General features: G+C 36.2%; 1 protein-coding gene across 1 annotated transcript; it reads left to right on the top strand.

Annotated features, from left to right (window-relative positions):
* The first annotated feature begins 287 nt into the window (after positions 1-287).
* On the top strand, positions 288-19,600 carry TYW5 (tRNA-yW synthesizing protein 5). The gene is made up of 8 exons (XM_006889072.1): positions 288-367; positions 4,979-5,133; positions 12,677-12,746; positions 13,377-13,421; positions 14,284-14,421; positions 16,235-16,322; positions 16,713-16,829; positions 19,131-19,600. The coding sequence occupies exons 1-8, from the start codon at positions 290-292 to the stop codon at positions 19,385-19,387; spliced, it is 948 nt and encodes a 315-aa protein (XP_006889134.1). The 5' UTR covers positions 288-289; the 3' UTR covers positions 19,388-19,600.
* Positions 19,601-19,889: the final 289 nt, after the last annotated feature.

Below are 19,889 nucleotides of genomic sequence, written 5' to 3'. Positions count from 1 at the left end.
TAGCGAAAGGACGTCGGCGGGAAACCATCTTAGCGTCGTCGTGGGGGGACGTGGGAGAGCGGCGCTGAAGCGTAAACTGGACTTATTTTGCCAACACCAGTAAGCACCCTAATCTCCCGCATAATAGAGACTTTTCTGAGCCTCGTCACACGCTCCGGAGCAGCCACTCTTTCCCATCGACTGACGGACCTTTTCTAGCAAGGTCTTGTTTCCGGCCGGATCAGGAGGTGTAGGAACGTCCTGGGGTTGAAATTCCGAAGCCGAGAAGAGAGTGGGGGGTGGAGGAACCATGGCGGAGACGTGCTTCCCTGTGCCCCGGCTCGAGGGCGTTTCCCGGGAGCAGTTCTTGCAGCAGCTCTACCCGCAGGTGAGGCCCTCGTGCGAGGCTGAACTCGCGGGAAACCAGTACCCGCCACTCGGGGCGGAGGCGACCAGCGTCAAAGTGGGCTCGTCCAAGGGACAGGGTGGAGGTGCTTAGGCGATTCCGGGCATCTAGTAAATTTATTAAATCTTCCAGAAAAAGGAAAAGAACAGCTTCAGGTTTTGGGGAGCAGGATCGTGAGTTGGGTGCAAGAGGCATTTTTGTCCAACCGCTTTACTACTTAAAAGAACTGCGGGTGCCTATAGAAACGACGTTTGGCGGTCTACTGCAAGTTACTGCATTTGGATTTTCTAAACACCATTGAACTGATAGGAAAAGTAGACATTTCCTGAGAAGTGTCCCCTGCTTTTCGATTCTAGTTATCCGAGTGCCAGTTCTAACCTGGGAATTTTTAGTTTTGTTTTGATGTGTCATTCAACACTGTTGTGTTGTTATTGTGTATCAGAGTCGGAATGTACCTATTGCTGAACCTCCTGCGGGTTTTCAGAGGCACTTAATCGCAAGGGAGGAGATTGCCCATCCTTCTGTAGAACAGCTGTGGCCTCAAACTGCTTGCCTTCGAGGTTGCGGCGCAGCTTCTTGACACTAGGCCACCAGAGTAAGAATCAGAACTGCGAATACAGAATCCAGAAATTAATGATAAAAAAAGACGACTCTCTATTTTAAAGAAGAACATTCTTAGCTCTTGTTTACTTCTTTAAGGAGTCCTAGTGTGGTAGTAGTATGTAACAGACTAATTGAAATGTAAATGGTTCGACCCACTAGCTGCTATGCAGGAGAAAATTGTGCAATTTTCCTAGAAAGGGCAATATAAAGGTGAGAACACTTCTGAGTATCATCACTGTTGTTTTTTTATTTTATTAAATTTTATTCGTTTTAATGAACATTTACAGGGATTTTGGGTTTTCATTCCTTCATTACTGCACCATTTTCTCTACCCTCCTCCCCAGTTTGTTCTTCCCCACCATCCGAATGCCTGTTTTAATTGTCCAATTGCCACAGTGCTTGTCAAAGTCAGTTCTGATTAATCTCCTTTGTCGGTGTGTCCTTTGCCATTCCCTATCACTCCTCCCTGAGAGAGACTTCACCCTGAGTCATAAGGAAAAGGGGATGGCGTATTCTCTTAGCTACTTCCTGCTGAAAAGGGACGCTGTGGGTTTCAGGGTGAAGATCTTCTCTCACTACTCTAAAGGGCCCCTTTGGCAGTAGGAAACACATAGACTATTATGGAGATTGATTTTGGAATTTAGATGCACTGTTATTAATTGTGCTTAGCCGTACATGTTCATATCCCTGAAGATGTATCATGGGGGGGTTGCAACCTAGAAGACACAAATTTAACTAACAAGTTATAAGTACATGAGTCAAAAATTATGGAAAAGTAAAAGAAAATATTCTTTCATTGTTTTACAAACCCTCCCCCAGGTCCCCTCCACCGTGTAGCCCTCGCTCTAGACTCCTGTGATGACAGAAATACCTAGTTATATATCTCTTTTACACAGTTTTCTCCCTCCTCTGTTTCAGTGCAGTATACATTATTGAACACATCTTACTCAGTGTCTCCCCAACCCTGAGGTTAGTCCCTTTCTACAACAGTGGCATCATGTAATATTTGTCCTTTTGTGACTGGGATATTTCACTCAGCATAATGTTCTCCAGAGTCAACCATTTTGAATAATATTGCATGAGTTCCTTGTTTTTTAATGCAGCATAGTATTCCATTGTGCGAATATACCACAGCTTCTCTAGCCATTCGTTTGTTGATGGGCACTTAGGTTGTTTCCAACTCCTTGCTATTGTGAACAAAGCTGCAATAAACATGGGAGTGCATATATCTGCTTGGATGTCAGCTATGGTCTCTTCAGGGTATATTCTCAGTAGTGGAATTGCTGGGTCAAATGGTATCTCTATTTGCAACTTTTTGAGAAAGCACCATACTGCTTTCCACAGGGGTTGCACCATTTTACACTCCCACCAACAGTGAATCAGGGTTCCAGTTTCTCCACAACCTCGCCAGCATTTGTTGCTTGCTGTTCTGTTAAATTTTGCTATTTTGACTGGGGTGAGATGATATCTCATAGTTGTTTTAATTTGCATCTCTCTTAGGGCTAGGGATTTTGAGCATTTCTTCATGATCATCACTGTTCTTGATGAATGTTCTCATCTTCCCCCCAACTTATTCAGTCCTTATTCCCAGGTATCTCAGAAGTGCATTCAAGACCTTTGTATTTGAAGAACTTTTAAAAATTGAGGAGATAGGAAACCAGCTATAGACTGCTTACCTGTATGTATTTCTGCAGAAATCTTTTTAAAGCTGGCAATATTAAAACCATGTTATGAGCCTTAAGGATGATTAAGGTCCCTGAAAATGGCTACATTTGGTCATGGGGTGGGGTGGTGGGAAATGGAGACAGCAAAGTCTTGACTTAAAAAATTAATAACCACAACAGTGGAAAATCCCTTGAGTGAATTATTGACAAAAGGAATTATTCACAAAACATATGGAGATGCTTGACTAAATAAGAATCATGCAAATTAAAACTATAGACTGATGCAACAATGGAAGAATTTTTTTTTAAAGTGAATTGGGAGGGGAGAGAGGAAAATGTTCAACAATGAATGAATCAAAATCCATCTTTTCTGTGAACTTCCATTAAATCATAATAACAATAACAAAAAATCAAAACAAACTATAGATTGAGGTGCCCAAGTCAATTGATAATAACCAAGTGAATTAAATAAATGAGGTTCATTTTTACATTAGAATGCCAAGTAATGTAGAAAAAATGATTTAAAAAACAATCTCTGTGTGTTTGTACCTATCATAGCTTTACTGAATTATCAGTTGATCAGAGTGTATGTTAACAAATAATAAGACAGAATATTACATACCACTTCTTAAAAGGAAACAATATTCCTCTGTCCTGGGCCTTGCTAAAATTCATACCCTAAATCTTTAAGAAACAGCAAACTCAAATGACAAAATATCTGTTCTCTTCAAAAAAATCAAGGTCATAGAAGACAAAATCAACTGTTCAAGATTAAAAAAGAATGAAAGAATCTGATAGCTAAATGCAGTTTGGCATCTCAGATTAAAACCTGGGGCAAGAAAATAAATTTCTAAAAAGGTGGTTGTTGTTAGGTGCCATTTAATCAGCTACTACCCATAGCAACCCTAGCAACAACAGATTTGAACCTTGCTCTATCCTGCCCCATCCTCAAGGTCCCTGATATGTTTTGTTGTTTTTTTTGTTTTTTGTGTTTTTTTTTTTAGGTCCCTGATATGTTGATGCCCATTGTCAGGTTTTTTTTTTTCTCTTTGTCTGACCTTCCATTTTTCCCCGGCATGATGTCCTTTTCCAAGGACCACCCCCTCCTGACAACATAACCAAAATAGGAGAAATGAAGTTTCACTATCATTGCACTTCCTGCAAGATATAGATTGTTCTTTTGGTAGACCATGGGATAATTATTACTTTTTTTTCTAGTACCACCACTCAAAGGCATCTATTCTTCTGTCATCCTTATTCATTGTCTAACTTTCAGATGCATATAAATATAATTACTGATACTTGAATATGGACTTTGAGTAGATAATATGTAATAGGTGCATCAATGTCAACTTGTTTTCATAGTTACACGATAGTTGTGTAAGAGATTGGATTTGTTCTCGGGAAAGTACACATCAAGAATGTAGAGATAAAGGAGCATGGTGTTAGCAGTTTATCCTTACATGATTCAGAAGAAATGATGTGTAATTATATGCCTCTTTCCAGACACAGCACACACTCATACTCAAACTCAAACTCTCAAAGAAACTGAACAAATGGGGACAAAATGTTAACATATTGGTGAATAAGAAAAGGATGGGAATATGTTGTACTGTCTTGAAGCTATTCAGTAAGTATGAAATGATGTCAAGTTATAAAAAGTATTTGTAAATTCAGAATTTCAAATCAGCACAGGTTGGTAAGAGGTCGAGCAGGGTTTAGGGCTGTTGTATGTAGGGCTGCTATGAGTCACGAACAACTGGACGGTACATGACAACAACACACAGTAAAGTGTAGGATGAGAAATATATTTTTGTGATAAAGCTTATCCATTTTAAAAAAATGTTTGTATAAAATACAGATTTTTCTTTCATTCTATTCTGTTACTGTTACAAATGTTGTGAGGTTTTTTCCTTTGTCCTTTTTCTTCTAGTCCTTTGTTCTTAGTGTATTACATCAATTTATTTATTTATTTTTAATGATAGCGTGAGCCAATAGAAGTATTCCATTTGAGCATCTTGGGAACATGCATCCTATCTCGGTTTTGATCTTTTGTGCTTAGTATAAGTAGCTCTGGTGATATAGTCTATTCCGTTTTGGGCTTAACTGAAAGGTTAGTAGTTCTAATTGACCAGGAACTCAACAGGGGAAGGATGACAGTCTCCTCCTAGAAAGATTTACAGCCTCAGAGACCTGACAGCCTTACCAGTTCCAGTTGGCCTGTTGGCAGTGAGTTTGGGTTTGGGGTTTGGTGTTACTATAAGGTCAGTGCATTGTTGGTATTCATGAGCTTGTTTGTTATCTGCCCCCCTCTGCTTATTTCCAGAGAAAACCATTAGTGTTGAAAGGCATTGACTTGGGAGCATGTACAAGCAGATGGACGGTGGATTACCTATGCCAGGTTGGAGGGAGAAAAGAAGTCAAGGTTCACGTTACTGCAGTTCCACAGATGGACTTCATTAGTAAGAACTTTGTATATAGGTATTTCTTCTGAGGTTTACTCTGGGGATAAAAAAATAAATATTTTAAAAACTTAAAATATTTTTTCACTGTTATGCAAAAGACTGTCTAGTATTCCCGGGAGCTATAGAGCCTTAATCCGTAGGGAGCTGTGCTGCTAACCCAAAGGCACTGTCTCTCTTTGTGTCCAGCAGCGGCTCCACAGGAGAAACACCAGCAGCCTCCTCCCACGCAGTTCACAGCCTCCTGAAAAACCTACTGAAAGAGCAGCTGGAAGTCAACAGCAGAGAGTTGATGAGAGTATTTCAGCTTTTGCCTAATTTAATAAAATCATGGTATACGTTCCTGATTTGTAAAAGTACTTTGAGTTTATATAATTATACAGACATTTCTAAAGACCATTTTTAAAAATAGGGTGTACACTTTATACTTACTAGAGTCATCTGGAGTGAGAGACAGAATTTCTTTAACTATAATTAGATTACATCTAAAGATGTGATGTATTCATTGAGTGTCTGATTAATTGATTTATCCTACCATATTAGGAATTGTTTTCTAGGATAAGAAATTCAGAAGCCTTTCTTCAGAACCCATTTTGATGCCTTATTTTTAGAAAATTTTAAAATCCTGATTTGTATTTAGATAATGATAGACCCATGGTTTTTTTCCTCTGCTCTCCAGAAACATAAGATACCAACTTGAATAGCTTTTAAAATTATGCTTCATTTTCTCTTTGGCCAAAAGCAAGAAAACCTTAAATACCTTCATTTTACCCAGGATTGTCATTTATGTTCTTTGGAATCTATTAAAGGTCTTAAAGAGACATTTAAAAGCTGCTGAATGTCTAAACTTGAAATCTCTAAGTGCTATTATCTCATAGTTTTAAAATGTTATTTGTTCCTATGAGTTCCATTAAAAATGTTAAATTAAAAAATAACTCCCATATTCTCATCAAGCACAGTTCCCACCAAGTTCAAGCTTTTGAAACATTGTGTAGTTTATAAAGGCCTTCAGCTTGGAGATGAGTAAAACAAAGCTCCCAATGTTAAGTGTTAGTCCTTTGTCATTAGTTTTTAAAAGTTTAGATAGCAGCTGCCAAAGCATGTCCTCAGCTTTTGATCTTTACAATAGTTTCTGTTATTATTTTAGTATTTAATAGACTGTGAATTGAACTTAATTGCCATAAATTGTTCTAAGTAACTGTAAGACTTTTCATTAAATCAGTAAGGTGGAAGAAAGTGCTGGAATGATGAGTGGTTTGGAGCTTGCAGTTAATGATGTTTATTTTCCAAAGGGGCCAGTTCCATAACAAATAGCTATTGAAATTTCATCCTGAATGACCTTGATGTTTTGTGTGTCTTTTAAAGTTTTAAAAACTTGTTTTGAAAGCACATATTATGTAATAGTTCCTATCTAGCTTCTTTCAAGTCTTTCTCTAGGGCATCTAAAAACATTGCAAGATTATTAGTGCTTGGGGGGGGGATGGGAGTGGGAGAAATTGGTTTAATCCTTTTTAGCAATGACCAAACCAGTCACATTGCTCTTGAATTGATGCTGACCCATGCCAATCCAATGGCTCAATAAAGCTACCCCAAGAATTTACATGACTAAATCTTTATTGGGAACAGACTGTCACATCTTTCTTCCTTGGAGTGACTGTTGGTTCTTGAGTTAGTGGTCAAGTGCTTTAACCCCTGGACCATGCTGTTAAGTGTTGTTTTATGCCATTGGGTTGCCTGCGATTCATAGTGACCCTGTGTACAATAGCTCTGAAACCTGCTCTATCATAAGTCAACCTTCCTTTCTTGGGCTCTCCCTCTATCCTTCCAATCATGATGACCCATTGCAAGGAGCAGCCTGGTTTCACCCTCTCAAGGATGAATCTGTTTGTTCTCCTAGCATTCTGTGGTATATTTGATACTCTTCTTCAGCAACATAGTTCAAAGATCTCAAGTCTCCTTCTATCATCCCTAGTCATTGTCCAGCTCTTTGATGCATAGCAAGTAATTGGAAAGACCACGGCCTGTTTCAGGCACATTTTAGTCTCCACATTGACATTGTTGCTCTTTGGTACATTGGAGAGATCCCTGACAGCAGACTTTCCCAATGCAATTCATCTTTTAATTTCCTGGCTGCTGGTATAAGAGTGTTGATTGTAGAGCCAAGCACACTGAAAGTGTTGACGATCTCAATCTCTTCACTGTCCATCATGATGCTGCCAATTGGCCCAGTGGTGAGAATCTTTGTTTTCTTGATGTTGAGCTTCAATGCATATTGAAGTCCTTGACCTTCTGCCACAAGTGCTTCAGGTTTTCCTCAGTTTCAGCAAGCAGGATTGTGTCATCAGTATAATGCAGGTTGATCTGTTCCATATATTGATTGAAAAGATATGATGATAGGACATATCCCTAGCATACACGCTTCCTGATTTTGAACCATGCTGTCAGTGTCTCTTTGCTCAGTTCTCATGACTGTCGCCTGATCTAAGTATAATTTTCATATAAGCTCAATCAAGTGTTCTGGGATTCCCATGCTTCTCCAAGTTAGCCCCAGTTTATTGTGATCCGCACAATCAAATGCCTTTGCATAGTCAATAAAGCACAGATAGACACATTCCTATGATACTCTTTGCTTTCAGCCAAGGTTCGTTTGACATTAGCTGTAGTATCTCCAGTACCATGGCCTCCTCTAAACCCAGCCTGCACTTTAGGCAGTTCTCTGTTCATGTGCTATTCCACTTATTAGTGAGTGGAAAAGGAAAGTAGAAAATAACAAATCCTACACACAAGTATATTCATAATTATTGCTTCATTTTGAGGCTTAAAGAATCTTTCTTTTCTGATTTGTTAAACATACAGAGATTTATAAATTTTGACATAGTTGCTTTTACTCCTTGGTTGCTCTCACTTTGTTTTCTAGATTCAGAATGCAAAGTGCAAGAGAACCTTATGTTCACCTTGTGTATTCAAAGTATACTCCTGGTATTCTGGTTATAGATTCTTTAAAACAGTAATCTGAGTCTTACCAACCAGCTTGGTTGTCACTTCTTCCATCACAATGTCTGAATGCCGAGCTATCATCTAATTCTAGTTATTAACCTGACTGTTACTCTGTTATATCACCAACCAATCTTGCAAAAATGGAAACAGGCCATAGTAAGGGGGGGGTGGGGGAAGAACCCAAATGTGTGGTGTACTGCAATTCCAAAATCTAAACTGCTAGATGAAAATTTCTGGGCCTTTTCAATATTTGAATATGGAATGTGTGCATAAATAAAAGGAATTACCAATGCACTTTATTGTCACAGTATTGTAAGTGGAAAATGCAGTATCTCAAAGACTTCTCTAAAATTGGCACCATAAAAAAAATAAATACGGCAACAAGGATGTGTCTGCGTACAGCATCTTCCATTGATCACAAGGATTGATTGAGCTTATGGGAATCTTCAACTAGGTAGGTGTACTCTTTCTCACTGCCCTAAATCTGTAAGGTCAACTAAACGAGTGACCTTTGGTCAAAGGTCTGGAAGTAGCTGTATTTCTCTGCCAGCATCTTCAAACTCTCAAAAATGGGGAGTAAGAAGGCAGAATTTTTTTTCTTTTAACCATTTGTTACTGCTTGTATTCTTCCAAAGGATACATTATCATTGTTGCTAATGCTGCTATCTTAGTCTCATTTTTAGAATAAACATTATCTGAGAGCACAGCTGACATACTACATTTATCTTCACCCAAGGAATTTTTAGGAAAGTTGCTAGGCAAGTAAATAAAAAAGATACTTTTCTTGGTTGGTTGGTTTGTGTTTTGTTTTGTTTATAGTACTCCCCCCACACACACACCTTCCCAGTACAGATTCCAAATGGGAGGGTATTTTATTTGATGATAAGAATAAAAGGATTACAAATCTTAACTCCTGTTTGGAATCAGAAAGTAAAGCAAAGGAAAAGCTTCTCTGCACTCCTTTTCTCTTACCTGCTATCCTATCTCCCTGCCTTCTGAGCTTTTCCCTGGGCAAATTCTGCCCTTTTGATTTTGTTGATTGATGATCTTAGAACAGAGTAGGATGTAGAATACTGGTTTTTTTGGCTGTATTTTCCCAGTTGACCTTGAGTATGCTCTCCATGCTATAGTCCTGAGGCTTTAGTACAGCAGCTCATTCACATGGGCAGAGGAAGGGCTGACAGGCACTCTCTTTTTTGGGGGTGGAGAGCAATGCGGCCAGCAGGTATTACTGAAGTGTCAACTTCATGTAGGAGGCAATATCTTCAATTGTAAAAAATTTAAAAGATAAAATAGGGCCCAGAAAAGATAGCTTTTAGGTGTAAGAGTGTAAGGAAAAGGAAACTGCTTTTAGATAGTTCAGCCCTGTGTGTAGCAAGCATTTGGCAGAAATTTTGGAGAAGAATAAAAATGGATCACTTCAAATGAACTCCTCCCCCCCCCCAAAAAAAAAATAAAAATAAAATGAACTCCTCCTTGGAAGCTTTAAAATAAGAGAGGGTGATACGAGAGAGAGAGTAGTTACTAGCTTTTTGATCTGTGAATTTTCCAAAATACAGGAAAACTGAGTAGGACTGTGTCCACTATCTCTTCCAAAGGAGCCCTGGTGGTTTGCTCCATTTATCACGAGACTTGTCTTGGTTCTTGGAAGCAATCTAAGCCTGAACAGGCTTATCAGGAGAACACCTGATAACAAATGAATTTTGAAAACTTAGAATTGTACAATTTGTTGTTCTTTAGGACCCTGGAAACAACAGATCTGAACCCTGTCCTGTCTTGTGCCATTCTCACCATCTCCACCACCCATAATTACACCTTAGTCTTTAAGCTAACATCCTTGGTCTTCAGAACTTTGAAGAGGTTCTTGACTATAGAGTTTCCCAATGCAGCATGTCTTTTGATTTCCTGACTGCTGGTATCAAGGTGGTTGTTTGTGGTACCAACTTCTGAAGAGCAAGGATGTTAGCTTAAAGACTAATGTGTACTTGATCCAAGCTATAGTCTTTTCAGTTACTAGCAGTATACCTGAGAGTTGGACAGTGAATAAAGACAACAGAAAAAGAATCAATTACTGAGCTGTGGTGATGGAGAACTCTAGATATACCATGGACCACCAAGAGAACAAACAACTATGTCAGAGATAATACAGCTAAGATACTCCTCAAAGGATGGTGAAACTTCATCTCACAAACTTTGGAATGTTGTTAGGAGGGGTCAATCCTTGGAAAAAGACATCAAACTTGGAAAGGTGGAGGGCTGATGAAGTAAGATAGAATCATTGACAACTTCATTCTTTTCTCCATCTATCATGTTGTTGCCTGTTGGTCCAGTGGTGAGAATTTTTCTCCTTGATAGTGGCATGTAACCCATACTGAAGGCATAGTCTTTTACAGCAAATGCTTCAAGTCCTCTTCACTTTCATCAAGCATTAAATAGTCTTTCAGTCCTGATGCCACATTCTCTTTCATAAAGTCTGACTTCTCAGATGACTTGTTTGGCATAGAGTTTAAACAGGTATGGAGAAAGGATGCAGCCCTGATGCATACCTTTCTTGATTTTATACTCTGCAGTGTTCTCTTTATCTGAACAACAGCTTTTGGCCTACGTATAGGTTTCACATGAGCACAATCAAAGTGTTCTGGATTCCCATTCTTCTCAATGTTAGCTACAATTTGTTATGATCCTACCCAGTACAATGCTTTGGTATAGTTGATAAAACACAAGTAAGAGACTTCTGGTACTCTTTGCTTTCAGCCAAGATCCATCTGACATCAGCAAAGATTTCCCTGGTGCCTCTTTATATTGAACCTGAATCTCTAGCAGTTCTCTGTCAATGTACTACTGCTCTAGTGGTTTTTGTATTATCTTCAGCAAGATTTTGCTTGCATGTGCTATTAATGGTAATTAATAATTTCCACCTTTTTTGAGAATGGGAACAAATACAGCTCTCAAGTCGTTGGCCAGGTAGCTGTCTTCTAAATTCCTTAGCATAGCCTTGTGAGCACATCCAGGGTTGCATCTGTTTTTGAAGCATGGCAGTTATTATCCCATCAATTCCCAGGACCTTATTTTTGCCAGTGCCTTCAGGGCAGCTTGAACTTTCCCCTTCATCACCATTAGTTCCTGATCTTATGTTACTTCTTGAAATGGTTCTGTGTTAGCCAATTCTTTTTAGTATGGTGACTCAATGTACTCTTTCCATCTTCTTCTGATGCTTCCTGGATCATTTAGAGTTCTGCCCATGGCATCCTTAAGTATTGCAACTCGATGCGTAACTCTGTTTTTCAGCTCTTTGAGCTTGAGGAATGCTAAATGAGGTCTTTGCTTTTGGTTTTCTGACTCCAGCTTTTTGTACATAGCATTATATATACTTTGCCTTTTCTTCTTGAGCAGCCCTTTGAAATCTTTTGTTCTCTCCCTTCACTCCAGCATTCCTGCCTTTTTTTTTTAACCTTGGTAGAGTTGTAGATGATAGATCCTAATAAATATATGGATATTATAATAAAGTAGTACATTATATTAAACTTTAAAAGGCACATAGGCACACAGTTGACCTTTTAACAATGCAGTGCAAAGGCTAAAGGTTCCAACCCTCCATGGAGTCAGAAAATCCACGTGTAACTTTCAGCTTCTCAAAAACTTAGTTATCAATGTTGTTGTTGTTGTTGTGTGCCATCAAGTCGCCTGTGACTCATAGCGACCCTATGTACAACAGCCCTAAACTCCGCTCTGTCCTGTGCCAATCGCACTGTCTCTGACACTCCCATCCCAATTATCCCAGTCACTGAATCAATCCACCTCATAGAGGGCCTTCCTCTCCTGCACTGTCCCTCCACCGTCCCAAGCATGATGTCCCTCTCCAAGGACCGGTCTCTCCTCACAACATGTCCAAAGTATGTTAGACGGAGCCTAGATTTTTAAAAATTTTTTGGTGTTTTTTTGTGTTTCACTTTTTATCTTTTTTCCTACTAGGTTACTATTGACTAAATAACAGAGTCAATTAACACATATGTTACATGTCATGTATCATATACTACATATACATGATAGCATTTTTAGTAGATAAGAAAGTATTTTGCAAAAATTGGAAGATTTTAACTCCTGTTGGTATGGCTGCACCAATGTGTAGTTGCAACAGACCCCTAGCTGACCCTCCACGTGGGCTTTCAGAGGTAGTAAATTACACACAGGAGATGGCACATCCTTCTTCTATCGAGCAGCTGATGGATTTAAACCCTGTACCTTTGAGATTGCAGCTCAGCTTCTTAGCACTAGGCTACCATTGCTCCCTAGCACAGCAATAGCTTCACAGGTTCCCTTTTTTTCTTTTTAAATATGGCTTGTGCTGGTGGGCATCCACAGTTGCAGACCTCAATCTGTGAACCATAACAAGCCATTGAACGTTTCTTGTAATGTCATGACTTTGTTCTGTACTTCATATGGGTCATTACAAGTCATGGTCGACTTGACGGCACCTAACAACATGTGTGTGTACATGTGTATTCATGAGATTGTCAAGAAGTCATTTATTACTAAGTCCAAAGAGTCTTTCATATTTATTTCAGAACTTTACCTTTTGACAAATTGGTCCAGAGAGCAGCGGAAGAAAAGCATAAAGAATTCTTTATTTCAGAGGTAATTATTTTTAATATATTTTCACTTGAAAGCATTAGTATCTATAAAACAAATGGATTTTCTTTAGAAAGAATTAGATTTCCAAATGTATAGCCTTCTCTGACAGCCATTCTTCAGTATTAGCTGGGCATACCCTACAACCTAGTTCTGCTACTCATTAGCCTTCAGATGTTAGCCGGATTACTTTCGGTGTCTCAGTATACTCGAATATAAAAAGGAGATACAGCAGTATCTTCATAAAGTTGTAAGGGCTGGTCAAATAAAAGCTGTAAAATTCCAGCACAGTGCCCTACATGGTCATTAAATTAATTAAATGTTAGCTTAATAAAATTATTAATAATGTTAATTAAGGACCTAAGACTATAGAAAAATTTTATAATGTCTAAAATATGCATTATCATTTTTAGAATTTGTGTTATTTAATGCTTTGTGGATCGTCACTTGTATAAGCAACATGTAAAGACATTTCCTCATTTGGCCACCAGAGAGCATTAGTAGAAAGGGAAAGAGAAATGAATTTTTTTAGAAAACAGCTTAACTGGGTTAGATCTTAAAACTTATTTACTTCCTTCTTTACTTCCTAATGTTTTTAAATGAATGCTGATGAATTTTTTCTTTGGCGTGTTTAAGGATGAGAAGTATTACTTACGATCACTTGGGGAAGATCCAAGAAAGGTAAAAATTTTGAATATAAAACTTGAAATAAAGCCTAAACATGTTAACTGACCTTGTAATGTTACATACTCCCTGATAGAATTCAGCTTATTCTATCTTTTTTTCTCTCACTGATTTGTATCTTAATATGGATAAGCTTATTAGAAGTTAATTACTTACTTAGTTTTTTAGGTAGAATTATAGATCTTAGTGTTAGTCCTCTTTAACTGGTCACTTTTGTTGTAAAGATACTGTGTCCATCTAAAAAATCCATTCAACTGCATATTTTACAAATGAGCAGTCAACTAATACAGTTATGATAAACAATTTTCAAAATTACTGAATAATGCTTTATCTCGGCTTTGATAGTTGGAATCATTGTCTTTTGGATCTTATGAATGCTATGACGTGTGTTCTGAGTCAAATTAGTGTGGACTGCAGTGTCAAGGAGTGGCCACTAGAATGGTATAATGACACATTTTCTCCCTGTTCACCACTTAGTTATTTTCTATTATTCCTCTTTAGTAAAATAAATGTTATATGGTTGATGGTACCGAGCTGTTGACTTGTGAACCTATCATATTTAGTATTAGAGTAGATCATATTTGTATAGTTCTTGATTAAAGTTGGAAGAACTTTTCTATTAATGAAGCATTCATCTGCAATGCTGCTCTATAGTCTGTTACTACTTTATAAATGAAAGATGATGTGTTTGGTAGATTGTCCCATCTTAGTATCTTAAAGCAGTGAACCACGTTTTGCCCCATTGGCAGCCTTTGATAAAATAATCGCTATGCCAGTACTATTAGATTTACTGTTAAAATTATTACTTTCTTGATATTTTTTTAATCTCTTTTTTTAAATTATGTTTCTTTTAATGCAGGATGTTGCAGATATCAGAAAGCAGTTTCCTTTATTGGAAAGAGATATTCAGTTCCCAGACTTCTTCAACGAGGAGCAGTTCTTTTCTAGTGTTTTTCGTATTAGCTCACCAGGATTACAACTTTGGACCCACTATGATGTATGCTATTTAAATGTGAGATCTAAAAGCTAACTTAGAGATATTACAGTCCCTGTTTTAACTTTCTATAATCTACCTTAAAGATCTTTGCCATAGAATATGTTGAAGCAGAAATTTGCCCGTTGGGTTTTCTGCAGGATGATGAAGTGGTCCTGTGTGGTTAGTTCTTCACATTGCATTTCTCTGTGGTCTTGTTCTGGAGTCATCATTATGCACAAGCTCAGTTTTATGAAGAAGATTTTTTTTGTGTGTGTGTGAAGAAATGGATGCAGGAGAGGGAAATTATGAAAGTGAAAACAGTGCTTAATAGAATGATATGAGTCATGCATGTTGGATGATGATGATTATTATTTATTATTATTCAGGTGAAGTCAAAAGCTTATAGAGAGCCATTTCCAATGAAAATTTAGAGTATAATGACTGCACACAGTGTCACATGTCTACTGAATTTATAGGACAGCAGGATGAGTAGAATATTGATCTTGATAATTTGGGTTTTTTATAATTTTATAATTTTTATTTGCTTAAATATGTCTATTAATGTATATGCATAAGAATAAGGCATTAAGAATATTAGTATTATATGTAGTTTGAGATAAAGAACACTAGTAACTAAATCTTTTTCTAAATAGTGAGAAGTTTTTTTCTATTTTTAAGTTCAAATTCAGGCTATTAATTCTAATGGATGTATTATATAATTCAGCTAACAAACTCTTAGTAGGAGATATGAAATCTTAACATACTGTTTTGTAAAGATCTTATAAGAACATGTGAGAAAATGACATGTTAGCATACATACATGTTTAAATATATTCCATGACTAGGTTTTAAATTTTAAGTGGTCTTTTAACTGAAATTACAGTGAGATTTATATAAAGCTTCTATTAAGTTAAAATTCAGTCATAGAATGGTAACTGTAAATACATACATAACATCCTTAATAAATAAAGGCTCAGTATTAAAAGGAGGATGCTTAAGTAGAAGGAATATGTTAGTAATCATAAATATATCTGAGTTAATATATCTTTTAATTTCTTATGTGAAAATTAATGGCTTTGCCTGTCAGCATTTTTCACAATTTGTAGTGATAAGTTACCTTTGCATACATGGAAAAAATTTGTAGTACATTAAAAATATTTGCCACATTATATTCCTAAAGTGATAATTTAGTATTCAACATGTATATAGCCAGACTAAGGAGCCTTAAGCACAGAAAGGTTGGTGGTTCAAACCTAGTAACTGTTCCATGGAAGAAAGATGTGGCAATCTGGTTCTGAACAGATTAATTATCTTGTAAAACATATGAGTTGGAATCAGTTTGATGGCAATATGTCTGTAGCCGAATTATGATTGGCTTTTTACCGAAAGAGTTGAGCAGTGGTTGCAGAAGTTCTTGTATTTTCCAGTGCTTTCAGTCTGTGGTCTGATGTTGGCCTTAAAGAATTCCTTAACAGATAAGTGAAATAAATATTAACCAAGGAGAGCCTCAATTAAGTTTAACTACTCTCACTGTTGGTTAATGTTGCGACAAGAGTAAACAGATTCTAGGCTCCAGAATTCCTAATGGTTTACTAGACTTTTCCATCTTAAGGCAGTGCTGCAGAAATGTCTTCTATAAAGACATAGTGTGGTATATAGAATACAAATGTTTTCCTTGTTAGAGTAGAATTTTACACTAAGGATTTTAGGTCAGATAAATGTTGATTAGGGGAAAACTGCTTTTGCTAAAGGATGGGATTTACAGTTAACTGACTTACTGGTGATTTTGTAAGTTTTAGATGCTTCTTATCTGTAAGTTCTTACTGGCTTTCAGGTTATGGATAACTTTTTAATACAAGTGACAGGAAAAAAGCGTGTTGTCCTATTCAGTCCTCGAGATGCCCAGTATTTATATTTATCAGGTACATTCTTTTTCTACTACATTTATATTTCTAAAGTCTAGACTATTCAGTTATTCTTTTTGAGAACTCTATTTCTATAAACATCTTGGGACTTCTTCCCAATTATGATGTATTGTGTTCTCCATTGTGTGTGTACATAGGTAATGATAGGCTATACGAAGAATGAGATTTTTCAGGTTATCTTAATTATGTTACAAGAGTGCCAGTTGTCATAATTAGAGGCTGGGTCATTGAAAATTATCTTAGGTTTCAGGATAATAGTAATTGTCCTTACCACATGGGTTCAGTAATTATACACAAAAGAATACATTTTCAAATTTTTATTTCTGATTACTTTTTAAAAATGCTAACTTTTTTCGATCTATGTATCTTTTCCTTGGAATTTTTTAGGTAGTAAATCAGAAGTACTGAATATAGATAAACCAGACTTGGCTAGATATCCTCTATTTTCCAAAGCTAAAAGATATGAGTGTTCCCTTGAAGCTGGAGATGTCTTATTTATTCCAGGTAAGATTTCTAAATCTCAGTAGTATGCAGTTTATAAAATCTGAACTCTGTCACTCATCCTTTGTGTCAGTTTATAGGATAAAAGTATATTTTTTATATGTATTTTGTACCAGAGACTTCTATAAATAACTCTATGTATATGTTTTCAAAGTAGTATTGTTATGTAATATAAAGTTGATTCCAGTTCAGTCTCCATGTTGTTTGTAAAATTAATTTAGGCAAATTCTTGTAAAATTCAGTTTTCTTTCTCAGGAAAAATATTGTGCATATTTGAGATTTTTTTAAAAAATAATTTCATTTCTACAATATTTGCATATCTCAGAATAATATCATTTATTCATTTCTAAGAAATAAGTTTTTCAAAATCAAAACAGAATAGAGATTTTGTTAAGTACCAAGATTTTATAATTTCATCCTGTGTTATATGTTAAACCCATTTTTCTGTAGCAGCCTAAATTATTATCTCTTAAATTCTTTGTGCAATAAAAAGATGTTTGAAAGTTTAGAAAATTGCCGTGGACTGATGAGACATTATAATTAATATCTACAATTAATATTTAGACGTTAATACCTGAAGATTATAAAAAAACCATAATTAAAATTAAAGGGAGACATTAAGAACCTCTTTTTATATAGGTGTAGTTCCCATAGTGAATTAATACATAATTATTATTAACATTGTTTGTGATAAAAGCAATTAGTATTAAAATGAAAATAAATCTTTTGGGGCTAGATTTTAAATGCCTTGAGGACAAAGAACCATGTTTTGTTGACCTTTGTATTCTCCAAATGACCTGATCTTTTTTACATAATTATCATGTATAAAAATTGGATAATTTTACTTTTTGTTCCTAAATTTGTTGACATTAATCTGTATATTAGTTTCTAAAAGGAATGCTGGGATCTTTTTATACTTACATATTTTTTATTTTGGAAGCTTTCTATTGTTCTGTATTGAATTTTTTTTAAAATGCTTAATATTTTTTATATTGGATATCTTTTCCACCCCCAACCCCCACCTCAGGCCTTAGCCATCTTTATAGCTGAACAATATAGATGAAAATACTATGGAACTGTATATATACATATACAGTTTAAATATATATATTTAAAAGCTTCAGTTTTTAATTTAAACTTAACATTATGGTTAGCTTTTACTCTTACTATATTAAATTTTTTAAGTGACATTTTTGAAAGAGTAGCTGAAATTAAAATCTTATCTGAAAACTAGTTATGCAAATCAAAATATTTTAAGCTTTTGCTTTTCCTAGAGCATTCTTAGAATGAGCTTTATTTCTAAAGTTTAGCTAGCATCTTTTAACTCTTCTCTATTTCACAAGATTAAATATTTTGATGAGAGTAATATTTTATCCTTGTTAGGTTATGATACTACTTTGTGGCATTATGTCAGAACCAACTCATACCTGACCCTTCAGTGAGTTTTCAGAGGCAGTAAATTACACGGGAATAGATTGCCCATCTTTCTCCCGTGGAACAGCTGGTGGATTTGAACCATATACTTTGTGTTGGCAGTGCACATCTTTACCACTAAGCCACCAGAACTCCCTTGAGATCACTTTAGTATTCTCTTAGAATCTACAGGAATATTTTGAAAATATTTATATTCAATTAAAAATAGACACTTTCTAAAGGGAGTAAAAAATGAATTAGCTACATAATATGAGGAAGCTTACTCATCCTTCCAACACCAAAATAATTTTGGTAAGGTTTTCTACTTACTGAGGTGAAATAAATACTATTATAATTGCATAAGAAATAGAAAACTGAGGCAGCTACAATGAATGCAAATTTAAGCAAGTTAGAGAACCACATTACATTTTAAACAGGAAGTCTTTGAGAACAAAAGTGCATGATTACTGTACTGAATCAGAAAAAGCCAAAGATTCTCCTCAAATAATTGAAATGTTCTGTTACAAAAAAATAAACAACGTTGATGTGGTTTCATTACTCAGGAAGTGTAAACAAGTAACAAGCCACAGCTCAAATTGGAGAATAACAAAACAAATACAACTTTATTATGTCTTTCAAGTTAAAAAGAAAAATTGCTGTTTCCAAAGGTTTTTAAAGTAGGGTTGTGCTATTGACACTTTAAATTGGTTGGCAATTCACAAAAGTTAAAATGATTCTGTTAAAAGCTGGTAGTGTGCTAACGAAGGGATCTAGTTACAGGAATTATTTCTTACATTGGCTATATGTAATTCGTGATATTTCACTGACATTTTGAGGTTTTTTTTAACTGCAGGTTTTATTTTTAACTTGTCTTTTTAAAACGTTCTCTAGCTTTATGGTTCCATAACGTAATCTCTGAAGAGTTTGGAGTGGGAGTGAATGTGTTTTGGAAGCACCTTCCTTCTGAGTGCTATGATAAGACAGATACCTATGGAAACAAAGATCCTACTGCAGCATCAAGAGCCGCACAGATTTTGGACAGAGCCTTAAGAACATTGTCTGAGTTACCAGAGGAGTACAGGGACTTCTATGCACGGCGAATGGTCTTACACATTCAAGACAAAGCCTACAGCAAGAACTTTGAGTAAATAGGGCAGTAATCATGAATATAAGCTTTTCATAAAATCCACCTCAGATATTGGGATAATACGAGATAGTTCTTTTAAAAACATTCACTTTGTTAAAATTGGATAGATAAATCAGCCTTCTAATTTATAAATTAAGTAAGTATGAAAGAATGTTGGTATTGTTTCTACTTAATACAGATTGTAATAGTTGAAAGAATGCTGTACTGGTACCACTGTGTAGCTTTTAGTTGCAAGTAACTAAAAACCAAAGTAAAATTACTTCAACAATAAAGAAATATATTTGCTTTCAACAAATGAAGTCTTATAGTAGAATGAGCTTCGGTATTTCTGATTCAGTAGTGCCACCAGGAACCCAGGGGTTTTTTTCCCCTCCCTTCTCTTTTCAACCACAGCATTGGCATCATCCTCAGGCTGGCTACCCTCGTGGTTACGGGATAATTGCCAGTTGCAGTTGGGGCTCTGTGCATCTTCATTTATATGCAGTGAAAGAGTCAGGCTAGAT

The sequence above is a fragment of the Elephantulus edwardii genome, unplaced genomic scaffold (assembly GCF_000299155.1).
Source record: "Elephantulus edwardii isolate Elephantulus edwardi_28Jun2011 unplaced genomic scaffold, EleEdw1.0 scaffold00075, whole genome shotgun sequence".
Taxonomy (NCBI): domain Eukaryota; kingdom Metazoa; phylum Chordata; class Mammalia; order Macroscelidea; family Macroscelididae; genus Elephantulus; species Elephantulus edwardii.
The sequence above is the reverse complement of the archived record's forward strand: the minus strand, read 5'-3'. Positions and strand labels throughout refer to the sequence as shown.

What these genes read in the sequence shown, in the direction of transcription:
- TYW5 (XM_006889072.1), top strand. Translation starts at nt 290, where the DNA reads ATGGCGGAGACGTGCTTCCCTGTGCCCCGGCTCGAGGGCGTTTCCCGG. An exon ending in AGTAAGAACTTTGTATATAG is followed by an intron (nt 5,134 to 12,676) that starts GTATTTCTTCTG and finishes TATTTATTTCAG; the next exon opens with AACTTTACCTTTTGACAAAT. An exon ending in AGATGTCTTATTTATTCCAG is followed by an intron (nt 16,830 to 19,130) that starts GTAAGATTTCTA and finishes AACGTTCTCTAG; the next exon opens with CTTTATGGTTCCATAACGTA.